Below are 15,421 nucleotides of genomic sequence, written 5' to 3'. Positions count from 1 at the left end.
TTTCCCTTCATCAATTTCATCTAATCATCACTCATCGCCGCGATTAGACAAAATGGTAGAAAAGCGACGTAAAATAACCAAACTACAAAAAAGAAGCTAAGAGGTGTCGAGTGACATTTCTTAATTTCAAACATTTTTTGTAGAAAAATGTTTTAGTTGTCAACGGTTTTCGAATGGGCGCCCAAGAAACTATTTTACGGTTTCAATGAGTCTACAATACAACAGGCTACCATTTTCGAAACGAAGAATAAATCGTAAAAACAGTGTTGTACGCATAGACATGAAAACATAAAACGAGTCGAATGATGGCGTTTTTAAAAATTCGTTGTGCCCCACCCCTCTAAGAGGGTAATGCGCGGCGGGGGAAAGTTGGGGGTGGGGGGCACACGCTGAATTTCAAACGCAGAACGCTGTCAACTAACACACTGTTGAACACTTCTTACAATTCCAAGAAAATGTTTGTAAGATTTTTGTTTATATATGGACCACAGTATTGCATTGTCCGGTGAGAGATAAATTTGTACAGATATAAATTACATTTAAATTAATATATAAAGAAACCATTTTTAATGCTTATTCGAGTACGAAGACCCACATTACAAAATGCTTCCCATATTTTTTTTCCTGACATTGTTTATAAATAGGAAATACTGTTGTTCAATGCACATAATATTTATGCTTTTAAATTGTTTTCGTATTTATTACATTTTTTGTATCTGAAGATTTTAAGATCCCGTATTTAGTATTGGCATGTCTTTGTGAGTGTCCCTTTAATTATATGTGATCACACTTCATTCTATTCATCACGATTAAGCAAAAAAAAAAAAGAGAGAACAGGTTAAAACTGTCAAATAAGACAAATAAATAATACGTACTATTTTGAGAACATCTCCAAAACATATTCATCTTGTATTTGTGTAAATTTTATTTTCAGTGATGGCATACGAACAGTTCGTGAGACGTCAAACACACCTGTTAAAACAAGGCCCGGTCCGTATGTTCCGTTTCGTTCCATTCTGTTCCTCATTCGGCTCCCTCAGCTCCTAAGGAAAATGGCGAGGAGCTGCCTGTTCTAAGAAAATAGTTGCCTGCAGCGCTGTAAAGAAACAATTCATCTGTTTATGCAAGAAAACGAAAACTGCCTTCTCGCCATACCAGCAGGGTTGTTAATGGTCAAGGTACCCATAAATTCTAATCGGTTCTATTGGGTTCCTCTGCAGGACCGAAACCATTTGCTTGCACAATCTAAATTCGGTCCACATTGCGTATTGTTTCATTGAAAAAAGGTTCCTGTACCGTATTTAAATTGAGCCTGAAAAAGGTTCCTGGACCGAATTGAAATACTTTAAACGTAAAAGGGTTCTTTACGGTCGAGGATCCATTTACGCTTGCTGATTTTCTCTCCTGGACCGGAATTGAATTTATTTAAAATTCCTGGACCTTTAATAACCCTGGATAGTAGTCAAAATGCACTCATCTACCGAAAAATCATCGAGTTTCGATGCATCAGCACGTGAGTCAACAATTTTCCTCCTTCATTTGCTATTGTTATAAGCGAACATAGTAACTTTAGGTGTAGGGTTAAAAACATAAATAATTCAGATCGAAAAGAAAACGCTGTGCCGTACCTGCAACTTTGTATTAACTGCTCAACTCATTCTTCTCGGATGTGCGGATTTAAATAACCTCACACAGAATTTTAACCTTCTCAACGATTTGTCAGCTATGTTTGGAGACGACGACAGTGTTTTAGCCAATATTTTTAGCTTTTAGAGAAGAACAGGACTTTTACACTGTTTTTGAGATAGTTTTTAGACTCTCCTACGTATTTTAATGTGTTGTGTTTGTCCTAATTAGGTCCATCTACAACTTACATTTTTAACCTTACTAGGGGTTCTTTAGACCCCTTTATAAATCATAAGGTAAATGTTTTATATTAGATGATATTTCCCCGTATACACTGAAGGATGCAAAATGGCCATACGTGCCGAAGAACCCAAAACGTTTAAGTTAATCAATGAATCAATTTATCAAAACTTGTTGAGAAGCTATCATTATCATACGAAATAATTATCCCCCTTTTTCTAATCATAATTTCCCCAATATCACCCCTTAAGTAAGATTGGACAAAACGGGAAGTATCTTCTCAAAACGTATTGAAACACTTGAAGATGTCAATATTAAACATGTGTTTTGGATTTTCTGCTTTTCTTGTTTCATTAGTAAGTTGCAAGGATCTATATAAACAGGGCCTTCCGAAACTCAAACTCCTATGTAAACACTCCTTATGCTTCGTTTCGACTATTGACACTGGAAAGGTCATCGCAGCCCAACACCCCGTAATTCATTTCTTGGTCAACAGAGGGTACTGCCAGCGAGTTCAATAGTCCAGGAACTGTAAATGAATTCTCTTATTGTGTAAATGGAACAGATTTATCTTTAACATTTAGCAATTCGGTCCCAGAACCTAAATCTCACGCCCCGCTTTGAATGAGTTCGAGAAAGGTTCCATTAATATCGGTTCTAACCAAGGTGGATCGATTTCAATCAAGATTTAAGTCGGGTGTTAAGTCACTTTAAAGAAAAAAAATATATAGAATAATGTACATAAGGATTTTGTAGATATCAAAATGACTTTTGTGGAAAGTACAATAATCTTGTAATCATTTAATGGTGTTTATTAGGCTCTAAGAAAGGAAAATAAATATACGTACTGCTGGGGTGAAGCTCATATGAAAGGAAATGTAAGGTATCTAAATTGTAAACACACTTAAACGATTTACCTTGTATCCACGTATTCGCCCATGAGGATGGTTGCTCCAGTGGAACATAGACCGTTCTGGAAATCCTCCCAGCTGGAACATTGTCTGGACACGAACCCTGGTTCTGAGAGTATGGACTCTGTGAAGTACTGGTAAGATCTGCCATGGCTGCACGACGCTGCAAAGAAATTTCAAACAGAAAGTTCTTTGACTAAAGTCTGTATCTTTAAAACGGGCAGCTCAAGGTCATTCATCTGTTCCTGAACCTTCAATGATCCTTATCATCTTCAAAAGTCCAGTTTTTTGAATGTGTGACACAACAAAAAAGCTAAAAACATCAAATCATGTAAACAGTTTCTGCACAGGTTTTGTTACAGGAAGGTGTATTGGCCAAGTTTGATTTTCCCACAGTTTTCTCGTTGTTGCATCACATATCAAATAGAGAAGCTTATCGGACAGTATGCAGATCAATTGCGCCAGAAGTGTAACCATGGATTTGATTTATGATTGACTTGATTTACTTTACTTCACATTTCCGCCAGTTTTGGGTGATCGTGAAGATCAGCGATGATATGATGATATTGATGAAGGGACACTCACAAAGATCGCCCAGCCCGCGCTGCGCTAACCACTTGTCCGTTGCGCCTATATCATTGTAATTCTGAACCGAGTACAGTATTAAAATGACCAAATTTTAGTTAGAAATAAATGGTTAATATTATATTACACTAAACAATACTTAGCTGTAGAAACTGCCACGAAAGAATTACAAGTTTACCTTGTGAAAGTTCGGCCCCCTATCCCTCGTTTCTATCCGGCCCTCTGGATTTCTTCCTCCTTCCTACTTTAATCCCTCACTCTCTCCTTTCACCTCATCCTGGGTGCCAAGCGAGCAGATTATATTTGCGCCGGAATTACAAAAAAGGGGGGGGGGGTTACACAATAACATATTTTTTTGTCCCTGGTTCGTTTACATATGTACAGCAAGTGAATATAGAACTGGTTAAATGGACAGTACTGTAGTTCTTGAAATCATAACATTCTAGTAGGATATATTGGTTTATTATTATACGTATTTATATATATATATATATATATATATATATATATATATATATATATTACATAGCGTTTCCATGTGTGTCTTGCATAGACCAAATTAACAAATCTCTAAGTCAATATAATTGCGCACCTATGGCTTAACCATCGGCACTTCCTTTACCGCAGAGTTAGCATAACTATCTCTGCGGGCCTACTCTCAGCTTAAATGATATTCCGTTCCTTACCAATGCGTTTCCTTACGCTTTCACTCTTTCTTTTGGGCATCAATTAATCAATACGGAAATATCAACATAATCAAAGCTTTTATAAAAGGGGACTTGGGACAGCAACAGGGGTTGGCTTAATGAAATGCTACATTATTATATCCAGTCTAGCCACCATAAGTGGACTAAACTTGAGGAGACGTTCCTCTTTCGTCGATCAATGGGGAAACACTGTTTTTTTTTGCTAAAGCCCACTGGCCTTTTTTATAGTCGGGGTAAACGTCCTTGGACGTGGACCCCGTAGCGTTGGAAAATTTCACTGCAACGGTCCTTTGAAAGACAGCTAGCTACCCCAACCGGGGAGGTAAAAAACAGGGGAATCTAACATCCAGCAAAGCACAATCCAATAAGCATATACACTTACATGCAATAATAACATAAAAGTACACTCATGGAAACATATTACTTAACCCTACACCTTGTAGCTGCCAGCAATTAATTAACACATTACCAAAACCAGTAATCCGGCCGTTACAACCTGTACTCTCTCTTTTTCACCTCGATATTTCTTCAAAGACGCTTACGAATGGAACAAACAAAGCATCTTCCTTGTCACTGGAAACCGGATGAATGATTTGTGTCAAAAGAAATGAAGCTATTACAACAGAAAGTCACTTGTGTGAATACTATTCTGAAAACGTCGAACTCTTGCACCAGACATGTAATACATTTGGTGAGAAATCACCAGGTCGACAGCACTGAAGCAGCATGGAATCCGACATTACCTGTTATATCCGTACCACAGCCCGGCTGACTCTCAGATGCACCGTTCGGATAGAAGTCAACGTGGCCTACCGAATAGGAAATTCCTTGAAAACCTTTGTTGGTGTGGATGACGTCCACGAAGGCTGCGTCTGATTGGTCCAGCCTTCCGTCTGGTCCTTTGATTTCAAAAAGCGGACCGGCAGGGTCTAATCCTAGAGGACAAATAGAGGAAACGTATTATTTTAATAAAATTCCCTAACGATAACAGTGTAAGTATTCTGAGGTAGGGTTTTTGAAGGATTTTAAGTTCATACACACAACATGTACTCTAATCTGCAATAAAATTGCTTCAAATAATATTCAAACGTTAACAATCCACCCTGTTTGTGTAAGTTACAGTCCTGATGAGCACTTCTATAGATGCAACATGATTTTACAAGTTTACATAGATTTTCTTTTTTAAAATCAGATACTGTATATGACATGGTGAAATATTGCACTTACAAGAAACTTGATTGGCCAGATTAATCATTAAGTCATCTCATCATTATTGGCTGATATGACGACTATTGCACGGTCGAACAGTAATTCGGGGAAAAGTGAAAGTGATTGCTCATTTTTTCCGTGATACAGATAAGTATACAAATCTCCAGTCACTTGCCTGTGATTCTGGACATAGCTCCGATGGAGATATGAGCTCCTGCAAACCCTGCCACGTGGGCTCCGAGACTGTGGCCAATTACGTGGAAGTCCGAGAGTTTAGCTCCTCCGACGGCCACCAGGAATTCTATGAGACGAGCAACGAAGTCGCCAACATCCCTTGTTTCCTCAACCACAACGGTGTAGTGATCATTGGCAGCAATAACAGACCAATCAACACCAATCACATTGTAATCTCCTTTAGAGAGATAGCCTGCAACACAGAATTAAAAATAAAATCTTATAATTTCTCAACTTTTCAGGTTCATGCTTCCTACATGTAAGCCAGATTAAATAAAATGACAAAGAATTCTTTCAGAATTCAAACTTTAGAAGCTTTCAGGTTCGTACTTACTACATGTAATCCAGTTAAAATATACTGAAAGTTATAATCAGTTGAAAGTGAACCAGCTTTACAAAAGTCGAATATCTATTTTAATGTGTTCATTCTAAAGCTATTGAAAAATGAAACGAAATCTATGTACCATGCAAAAAATAATGTTAAATACATCCTACCAGAGACGTCAAGTAACAGAGCAAGAAAGCCTAGGCTATGTTATGTTTGAGGGAGACTTTAACATGAGCGATTCTGCTATGTTAACTCTAGTTTCTTCATAGTATTTCGTGGCTACCATCAATACTTTCTAATGATTCCCATTTTACACCATATACTTGTGGGTCACACTCCAACATGTGTAAACAGGCTTGAATGCTGATCTGCTCTAGTACTAGATCCACAAAGTTATCTGTGATGCATAGAAACGGATCATTTTATGGTAAAATTTGTTTAAAAATTAGTGAGATTATGACAAATCATGCATAACAGATAAACAATTTATGGACAGATCTGTGGCGGCGCAGTCGCACATGCACACCAAAATAAAGCTGTGCTGCTATTAATTTTTATTGTGTTCATTCAAGAAATGCCATATCCTTCATAACATCAAATGTTCCCACAACACTTCACCTTGCTTTGCTTCCATTCTTCACTATCATTTCCGCCTTTTGTCGATCTCTCGGGTCGACTGAGAAAAACCCTCTGACGCTATTGTAAAGTTTTCAAATCTACATGAGCAGCAGAAGATGAATGGTGTAATCAGACGCTTGCATTGTTATCCTGTCTCTGCAGCGCGGTCAAAAGTTCGTTGCCTTAATCTTTATCCAGTGTAAATATTTGTATAATAAATTAATAAATATAGCACTTGTTCGTTGGACTTTTATGCTAGACACGAAACGATATGCCGTACAGGACTATGTGTACAGTGTATGCTTGCAATGTACCACGAAGAAATTAAAACGTAAATCATTAAATCGAGATAAAATATATATACTCGTAGTATACTGTTGAAGAGTAAGTGAACATCAAAGATCTTTCTCCCCTGTTTTCGAAAATTACATTATCCCTGTTACACTCGGAAATAATAATGCAAAACACGCAGATTGCCATTACAATTAGCTTCATTGTGTATGCAAAAACGGGTATGAGAGGTGATAGCTCTTCTTCTGGATGCAATGCTGAGGTGCACACTAAGACCACCAGTCGTTACTGCCATAGATATGAACGTAAAAGCCAAAGTCAAAATGACCCTCCACTAGTAAGCTTTCTGGGAGTACTATTGAATAATTTCGTAAACTTTATTTCAAATTAAGACATTATTAAGCTATACTATCGGACATAAATTGTAATTTACATTTTATTACTAATTAATCTGGATATAAAAGTTCGTGGGAATACTTAACTGTTCTTTGGTTCTATGAAGACACTGTCTCCAGCTGTGGAATGCCACCCATGGATGATAATCTTTGTGGGATTTGCAGGGTTAAAGCTTGAATCTTGAAGAGTTTGATTATCATTGACTTTCAAGAGGTATGGAGACGATGATTGACTCCTATAGAACAAATACAAGTATAATTGGATTTGGGCAAGATAATTATGTCAACTGGATATTACTTTTACAGTGGAACGTATAATTTGTTTTTGTTGTCACACTCACACGGAGGGAGGGAGACAGATGGAAAGATAGGGGAGAGGGAAGTAGATAAAGAACGAGAGGGCAAAGTTGGTTTTTAGTCCACTTCATGCCCAGAATCTTATCTGTACTGGACCCACAATTTAAACTGGGACCTGAACTACTGTGCAATAAACTTCCACCAGGGATAGAACTTGGTCCCCTTGATTACAAGTAGGTAGTGTTACTACTACATTAGAAAAAGCATTCGCAGGGATAGAAGAAGATAAACAAAAAGAGGGAGGGAAGAGGAGAAACAGATAGAGAGTGAGAGGATTTCATGGGTAGGTTTGGTTTATTTTACTTGGATCTTCTGCGACTTTTGGATTATCGCCAAATTAAATTGATGAAGGGACACTCACAGAAAATACTCATCCCTAGGCTGGGATTCGAACCCGGCACCCCTGGCGTTGTTGCGAGCGCCGTTTGCTAACAGTCCGCCACGGAGGTCTGCAGAGAGGGAGAGAGAGAAATATAGCTGAAATTGAATAAATATACAGAATAATAGTACAGACGACTCAAAATGTAATAATAGGGTAATCGTCCATCATTATTTTCATTCAATTTATTTGCACGTGTTTCTCTGACATTTTTTCTTCAGTCCTTGAATCTCGTATTGTATAAATCCAGTGGTTGAACTTAACATGATATTTTCTGCCGTGTCTCTAACTTACTGAATATAACTATTAAAATAAACTGATATTGATTTTAAAAACTCTTATACATACCTCGTGTACAGGTAAAACGTGATGTCGTTTTCTGGATCAATTCTTGGTATCGGGTATTCTTTGTCCAATCTGGTGACACGTAGCTCCCCCTTTCTATCATAGAATACTATATACTTCCTTCCTTTGAGTTTTGTACTTGCGCACAAGCCTGGAAAACGTTATCAGTCGTTTGGAATAAAAGAACGTCATATTTGGTTATAAAGTAGGTTGTGTTATGATGTGTGTGCCAACTTCCCAAGGGGCATTACAGCTCTACAATAGGAAGTAACGGTATGACCACAATCATCACAAAGAACACCCATGCCCAGACTGGGATTCAAACCTAGGACCCCTGGCATCGTAGCGCGCTGCCCTTACCACTCCACCCGGGATGTTGACAATGGGCGAATTTCAGTGAAGCATTAATGATAATTTCTGCTTCCCAATAAGAATAGTACTCAACCTCCCTGGTGGAGGGATTATCACAACGTGGTATGTCGAATCTCGGCATGGACATGGGTGTTATTTGTGAATGTTCCTTCATCAACTTCATCACATCATCACTCATCCTCATCTTCGCGATTTGCCAAAAGTGGCAGAAAAGCTAATATATAAAGCAATCAATCAATCGGTGCAACATGGTCATGATAAATTTCAATTTCCACCATGTTGGATTCAATTTGCTAAATCGATAACCTTCTAAATATAACCCACAGATAAAGAAATTGATTCAAATCCCAATAGAAGTCAGGGTTATAAGGTTAACTGATGATCTTGCAAATTAGTAATTACGTATTTTACCAATAGTCAATATGTCTGTTGATATTAATACTCTTCTAAACTTTTACACAGATGATTGATAATGATGAAAGAATAACGTTTCGTCTAATGGAATCGTTTACACATTTACTTTTCTAGTAAGTCACTGGGCATAGAGTAACATTTGAAAAAAAGACATACCTGCACACAGTACAAACACAAGGAATATGAAAAGTTGGAAGCGTGTCATTCTGTTGTGTTTTCGGTTATATGAAATCAGAACGTATTGTAAGCATTATTAGCTTTAGAGTGTTCTGATAGTAATTGTTATCTCAAAAGTTTCTCTACTTCAATTTCAACTTTGTCATTCTTTTCCTAAACATGTTTTTTTTCAATTGCTTGTCTTTTTTTAATCTTCCTTATCGTACAAATTGTCAAAGAAATTTCTTATCAAAGATGATACTGATCATAATCGTATCATTCGACAATAACCTTGGTACAGTGTTGCAAATCAATTTGAAATAAAATACATATGGACACAGAAATTATCCCATAAATGTAATTGTTAGTATCCTTGTGGGAATCAAGAGATTCAATATATTTCAGTTATCAATCTGACCAAAATATTTCGAATCAGACGAGTTGGAAAGCAATTAAGTATTGTCGCCAGGGATCGTAAAAATATCATCATTCTCTTTCACTCTGTAGAAAATTTAAAGAAATGTAATTATAAGCTATTTCCGTTGCTTTTCTGTCACTTTTGGCTAATCACGAAGATGAGGATGAGTAGATGAAATTGATGAAAGAACAGTCACAAAAAACATAGTGTTTTTTATTCTGATGCTGTACTGAGGTCATCTCAATCATTTCGCCCGCTTCGTGGAGCTATCGGACAAGGTTTCATTTTTATTTACAATGATGTTTGACTTCATTCTGCAGTGGCTGTGACTGGCCTTACGAAAGAAGATATCCGTCAAATATAGTGGCTAGCATCCCAGATTTCAAGCCAAGCATGCTTGGGATGTTTTAAGGAGCAGCACTGTTCATTTCACGATGAATGGTGAAAACATTATCATGATTCAGGTGTCTAAACAAAGATATCAAAGAATTTAGATAGTCACAGGATGAACTACTAAAATATTTTATTGATAAAATGTGTACCTTGGATTGATGATATGGTAGATTAGATTAGCTTAAATAAGTTCAGTATGCAGCTCATAGATTTATGTACAAAACATAACATGACACAGTTCAAATTTTGGGTGCCTTAAGATGTTTTCACAAACTCAGCAAACAGATAACAATCATATGTATGGGGAAATACGGCATGTTTAGGACATTTATTTTAAAACCGGTAATTTCCATTTTCCATGATATGACAATAGCATTAAAGATTCAAGATAGAGAAGAATACTGATCAATGACATCAATTTATATTAGTTTTGACGTCACACGCTACTCCTTTTATAACCTCAAGATGTACGTGTATTCTTACTGGGTAACAGTGGCGTATTGTCAAATTAAATAAATGATTGATGACAAGAACGAGGCTTATCGAGACGAGACAGAGTGTTTAAAGTTACACAGAAGAAACAGATTTGTTTGAATTAACAAAACCCGTTTCTTAAGCTTTCTTGTAAACACAATCTTTACAAAATTGGTTAGTTTAGACTAAATGTTTTGGTAATTCTGAGCTAATATGCCCAAATTACTAAAAGGATTTTGTTTCTCGTGAGCAATCGTTTGTATGTCGCCTATTTAAAGAAATTCAAGGGGCGTTCAAGTCAAACCTGGACTTTTTATTTTTCAGAATAAGGGAACACATTTGGACGTATGGAATAAAATATATTTCTCGATGCAACACCTCCCTTCCCTCCCTACACTAATGCACATATCCAAGCGTTTCACTAGTGCTTGGACACCAGCAGCGTAGAAATATACTCAGGACTCATGATCGAGCTGTTTGCTTCACCTCTTCGTCACTGCTGAAATTCTGGCCTCCGAGGTGAAGATAGCCTGAAGCTAGATCAAGACTGTAAAGGGATGTGTAGCAGTAATTCCAAGCAGAGTTCCTGTAGTGTGCAAATCGTGTTGTGAGTAGTACGTAGGTGTCCATTGTCTTGTAGCAACAGAACACCTTTAGCGATCAAACTAAGGCGTTTTTGTGACTGTGTACAATCAACAGCAAATGAATTAGGAGAAAAAAAAATTTCTCGACGAAAAATGAGTTGGCAATGCTGCGAACACCGAGGCATTTGTGATAAGACGCTTGAGGAGCCTCAAGCAAAGTTTTCTCAACGCACAACTTCAGTACCGAAGGTCATGTCGATTGGCAACTTTCGGGAGCATGTTGTCTGTCTACCTCTACACAGTTCTCCCCAAATGCCTGTTTGAAAATGATCTGGTGTTCACTTTTTTTTTTGCCAACGTAGTTCTGACATTGCAGTAATGTTACAATATTTTTTTCTTATTTTTCTTTGTTTTAACCATGACACATTTATAATTTGTTGCAACTATGAGGATGGATGATAATTACATTAAATTGATAAGGAAACACTGCAGAGATAGAACTCCATGCCGAGACCAGGCCTCGAACTCGGAAGCGAGAGCGCGGAAATTTAGTCACATCGTTCTAACTCTCGGCCACGAGTTAGCTTATAATTATTTGTAATTGCTAAGGAGTATTTCATTGTATATTCATATCTAATATCTGTTTCTGGACACTTAATTTATAAGTGGTATTAGATCCAAAATGTGTTCGTCAGGGAGAATCCGATTTTTGATTGACGGGGCGTTTGGGGAGGCACATCTCGTTCATATCCGAGAAACAATTAGAGTAAAAATTGACATGTGTGAAAGTTTAAGAAATGTGTGAATGATGGGGGATACTACCGAATAGGTGTATTCCTTTTTTTTTAAAAAATACTGGCCTGGGCATTGTTTTTTTTTGTGCTTTTATCATATCATGACTCATCCTCATCGTCGTGATTCATTAACCAGATGTGTTCACCCTTGTGAGGGCAGACCTCACCCTCACGGAGGGTGAGGGCTACTGTGATCTCGGAGGGTGAGGGAGTTTCATTCCAAATGAACATCTCTGCTTTCAACACGTCTAGTATCCGCATATTCTGCAACAATGCAACTTGCGATCAGTAACTAACTGTCACAAATTTTGACTAAGTAATATTTTCAATCCACGTTTTGCATAGAAAAGCTAATCTGGACTTGACATACGTTGTAAAGTGAGATCCGAACCACTATGTGCTTCCACTTGGTATGGAACCCGGACCGAAAGAAGTAAATAAAAAAAACGTGGCTATACAGCCCTGGAAGGGCCTTGGCCTATCTCCCGGCTGCCAGTCTCCCTCCCACAATGAAAGAAGTAAATAGATGAATGAATAGTTCAAAATTGAAATGATATACACAAGTATTGCTTTCAGTTATCTTCACATGCTCTAGAGCAAATTATGGATCTGCATTACAGGGAAGATTCACGAAGACCCACACTCATTTGATATGCAATGATCGAGATGGAAATTTCTGTGAGGTGGATGCTGGATCGATCCTTGAAAACAGGTCGGGGGAAGAGGATGTTTAGTGTATTGTTTCGCATAATTTGTAGGTAATTACAAGAGATCTGAGATACAAAAGTAAGCAAGTAATCTCCATAGGTATAAAATACATATCTATCATATTCAAATTTTACGATATCACGTGTATCATCAGAAAACCAAACATACCAAATTTTGGAAAGTAGGAGCTAGTAAGTGAAATATATTTCAAGTTGATGATTTATATTTGATAGAAATTCTATTAAGATGTCAAACCTGAAGCCCATAGTCAAGTTGCATGATGAAAGGATAGAGGATAAGCTTCAATCAAAATAGTATATGCTCACAAACAAAAATGGCGACTGAGTGACCTAGAGCAACGCAAAGCAAAGAAATCACTCGATAATTGGAAGAAACAATGAGTTACAAGGGCGAAAAAAATGTATTTGCTTTTGCAAACTCGACTTTAGTTTGCCTGTTCCAAACTGAAAAACCATATTTTGAGACCATTGTGTCACATGCTAAATTAATGCAGCCTTGTAAAAATCAGAGTTCAAAATGTTTCAAAGAAAATAAATATATTGTCTCTAGGGAAAACAGAAAGAAAGAAAGGACACACTCATTCAAACAAACAAAAAATAAACTTGATTTTCAATGTTTCAAATAATGTTGGCGTGTGTTCAGTAATGAGTCCACCAGCTATTGTTGTCGATTACCTCACGTAATCTTCTGGGCATAGATTCAACAAGTCTATGACAAATACGTGGCCTGTTCTGTATAGTTCTCCATACGTCATACACATGGCCACGTAATCGTTCTCTTGTTCTTTCATAGCCAGGTTCCCATTCTCTCACCATAATGAACCATACGTTTTCAATTGGATTGAGGTCTGGTGATTTTGCTGGCCATTCGAATGGCTGAATGTCAGGGTGATGTGCAAGCCATTGCTTCGATCTTTTGGACGTATGGATACTGCAATTATCATGAACGAAGTTGATGATGGGCATTTCCTCCCAAGAATAAATAACGCGAACTGTCGGTAGCATATGTTCTTCAAGCACTTTAATATATTCTTCGGAATCCATCCTCGAGGATATTTCTACGATATCTCCTGCACCAGCTGCACTGATCCACGCCCAAAATGCCACTGAAATTCTTCCACTTCTCCGATTGCCACTAACATATCTTGAATCATAACGAGTTCTGTTCGGTCGCCACAAATTAATTTGGCCATCTTCATCCGAACAAAATACTTTCTCGTCAGTCCAAATTACTGTTTCCCAAAAGTCATTTGTCATGGGTAGATATTGTAAAGCGAACCCACGACGAGCATTTACGTGTTGCGCTGTGAGTTGCACTTTCTTCGCTGGTGTTCTGTGCCGTATGCCGCAGCTTGTAGACGCCTTCGTATTGTATCACTTGAACACTGCAGTTGTAAATGTCTGGCAACAATACTGGCTGGAGTAAATGGATGATTTGCAATGTGTTCCACAATAGCAGCATCTTGCTCTCCCGATGTCACTCTGCGGCGCCCTGTTTTCCTTCTTGTTTTCAGGCCCTCTTCTCCTTCATGTTGAAAACGCTCTATCCAATGACGAACAACATTTTCATGCCTTCCAATGGCTATTGCGATATCGGAAATTGTGTGGCCACATTCGAACAATCCACGAGTAGCTTCAGACGTGTATGGCATCTTGACTCCGTAGCTCCAATGAACGAGTGCTCGTCCTGGCGAGGTTTCCGACTACCACATCGCAAGTCATTCACTTGGTCTTCAATTGAGGGTTGCTAACCCTACTTTCAAAAAAATATCGTTGATATGCAAGGAAAATATCAGGAATGGTCACGACATTACGATCCAACAATTCAAAAACGGAATTTTTTCATATCTTGCGGAAGTTAAGGTAAACTAATGCTACTGAATTTCTACTTAAGAAATTTCATCGCCGATTCTTGTCATACGAAGTGAAATGGGTATTTGTCTCGGAAAACTTACAGGTGTAAATTATCTTCCCAGTAGAGTAATCAGAGTGCTAGGCACGATAATTGTCATTATTATTCTTTATACTGTATAACCAATAGCGTAGTTCCGTAAGTTTCAATGAATGATGTAACCCCTTATCACCTTACCAATAATCATAACCAATATTAACACTCGAATCTAAGTCAATCGAATATACAGCTTAGTGAGGAGGGGGGGCGGAAATGACAGTTTTCCAATCCCATGAATAAGCTATAGCGTCCCTGGGCTAGTGTGCTGCATAATTTCTACATTTAATTTGAGAAATCATTTTAAAATATCTATATTTTTGTTCCTCAGGTCCCAGGAGCTTCACAAAAATATCCTTAACTAGTAAATGTTAACAAACCTGAAACTTTTGGGGCCAAGTGTCCCTCTTTCAGATGCCAGAATTTGAACCCTAAAATAATAATTCTGAATTTACGAATAGTAGCGTGTTGAATGGCAGTGGGTAATTAGAGGTGCTGTGCGTATTATTGCTTTACGAATTCATTTTCGTTCTGAAGAAAGTTGCCATTCCGATACAGACAGAATATTTCGAAAAGTTCTTAATCGTTCTGAGTCTGAGTTTTATACACAGATAGGAAAACCGGGACGAGATCTACAGTTTAAACTAGAATCCGAATCACTAGTGCCTCCACCGGGCATCAAACCGAGAACTCCTTGATTACAATGCGGCGACGATTTCCTTGCGCCATCGTGGAGGCTCTCTTAATCAGTTGCATATGAATAAATTAGTATAAATTAATTTAAAGTATATTTCTCATACTACATAGAATTCATTATCACCACAGTCGGGGAAAATAGTTTTAGAGAAAATTGAAAATAGAGGAATATCTATCGCTCTTCTCGTTTTACCATTTCTTATAAAATCAGAAGCATTT

General features: G+C 37.7%; 1 protein-coding gene across 1 annotated transcript; it reads right to left on the bottom strand.

The window, feature by feature from the left end:
* Nucleotides 1–1,023: 1,023 nt before the first annotated feature.
* LOC145987995 (pancreatic lipase-related protein 2-like) lies at nt 1,024–9,255 on the bottom strand. Its single transcript, XM_083122835.1, has 7 exons — nt 9,168–9,255; nt 8,229–8,376; nt 7,232–7,380; nt 5,454–5,705; nt 4,813–5,004; nt 2,784–2,940; nt 1,024–1,096 (listed from the first exon to the last, which is right to left on the bottom strand). Exons 1-7 carry the CDS (start codon nt 9,214–9,216, stop codon nt 1,024–1,026), a joined length of 1,020 nt encoding a protein of 339 aa, XP_082978961.1. The 5' UTR covers nt 9,217–9,255.
* Nucleotides 9,256–15,421: the final 6,166 nt, after the last annotated feature.

The sequence above is a fragment of the Lepisma saccharinum genome, chromosome 5, assembly GCF_977018435.1.
Source record: "Lepisma saccharinum chromosome 5, izLepSacc3.1, whole genome shotgun sequence".
NCBI lineage: Eukaryota > Metazoa > Arthropoda > Insecta > Zygentoma > Lepismatidae > Lepisma > Lepisma saccharinum.
The sequence above is the reverse complement of the archived record's forward strand: the minus strand, read 5'-3'. Positions and strand labels throughout refer to the sequence as shown.

Bases quoted from the DNA above. Each gene is read 5' to 3' on its own strand.
- LOC145987995 (XM_083122835.1), bottom strand. From the start codon at position 9,216: ATGACACGCTTCCAACTTTTCATATTCCTTGTGTTTGTACTGTGTGCA. The intron at 5,706-7,231 runs GTTAAGTATTCC...TCTGTGTTGCAG, and splicing joins CTTCATAGAACCAAAGAACA to GCTATCTCTCTAAAGGAGAT. The intron at 1,097-2,783 runs GTAAATCGTTTA...GTTTCTTTACAG, and splicing joins GGCGAATACGTGGATACAAG to CGCTGCAGGCAACTATTTTC.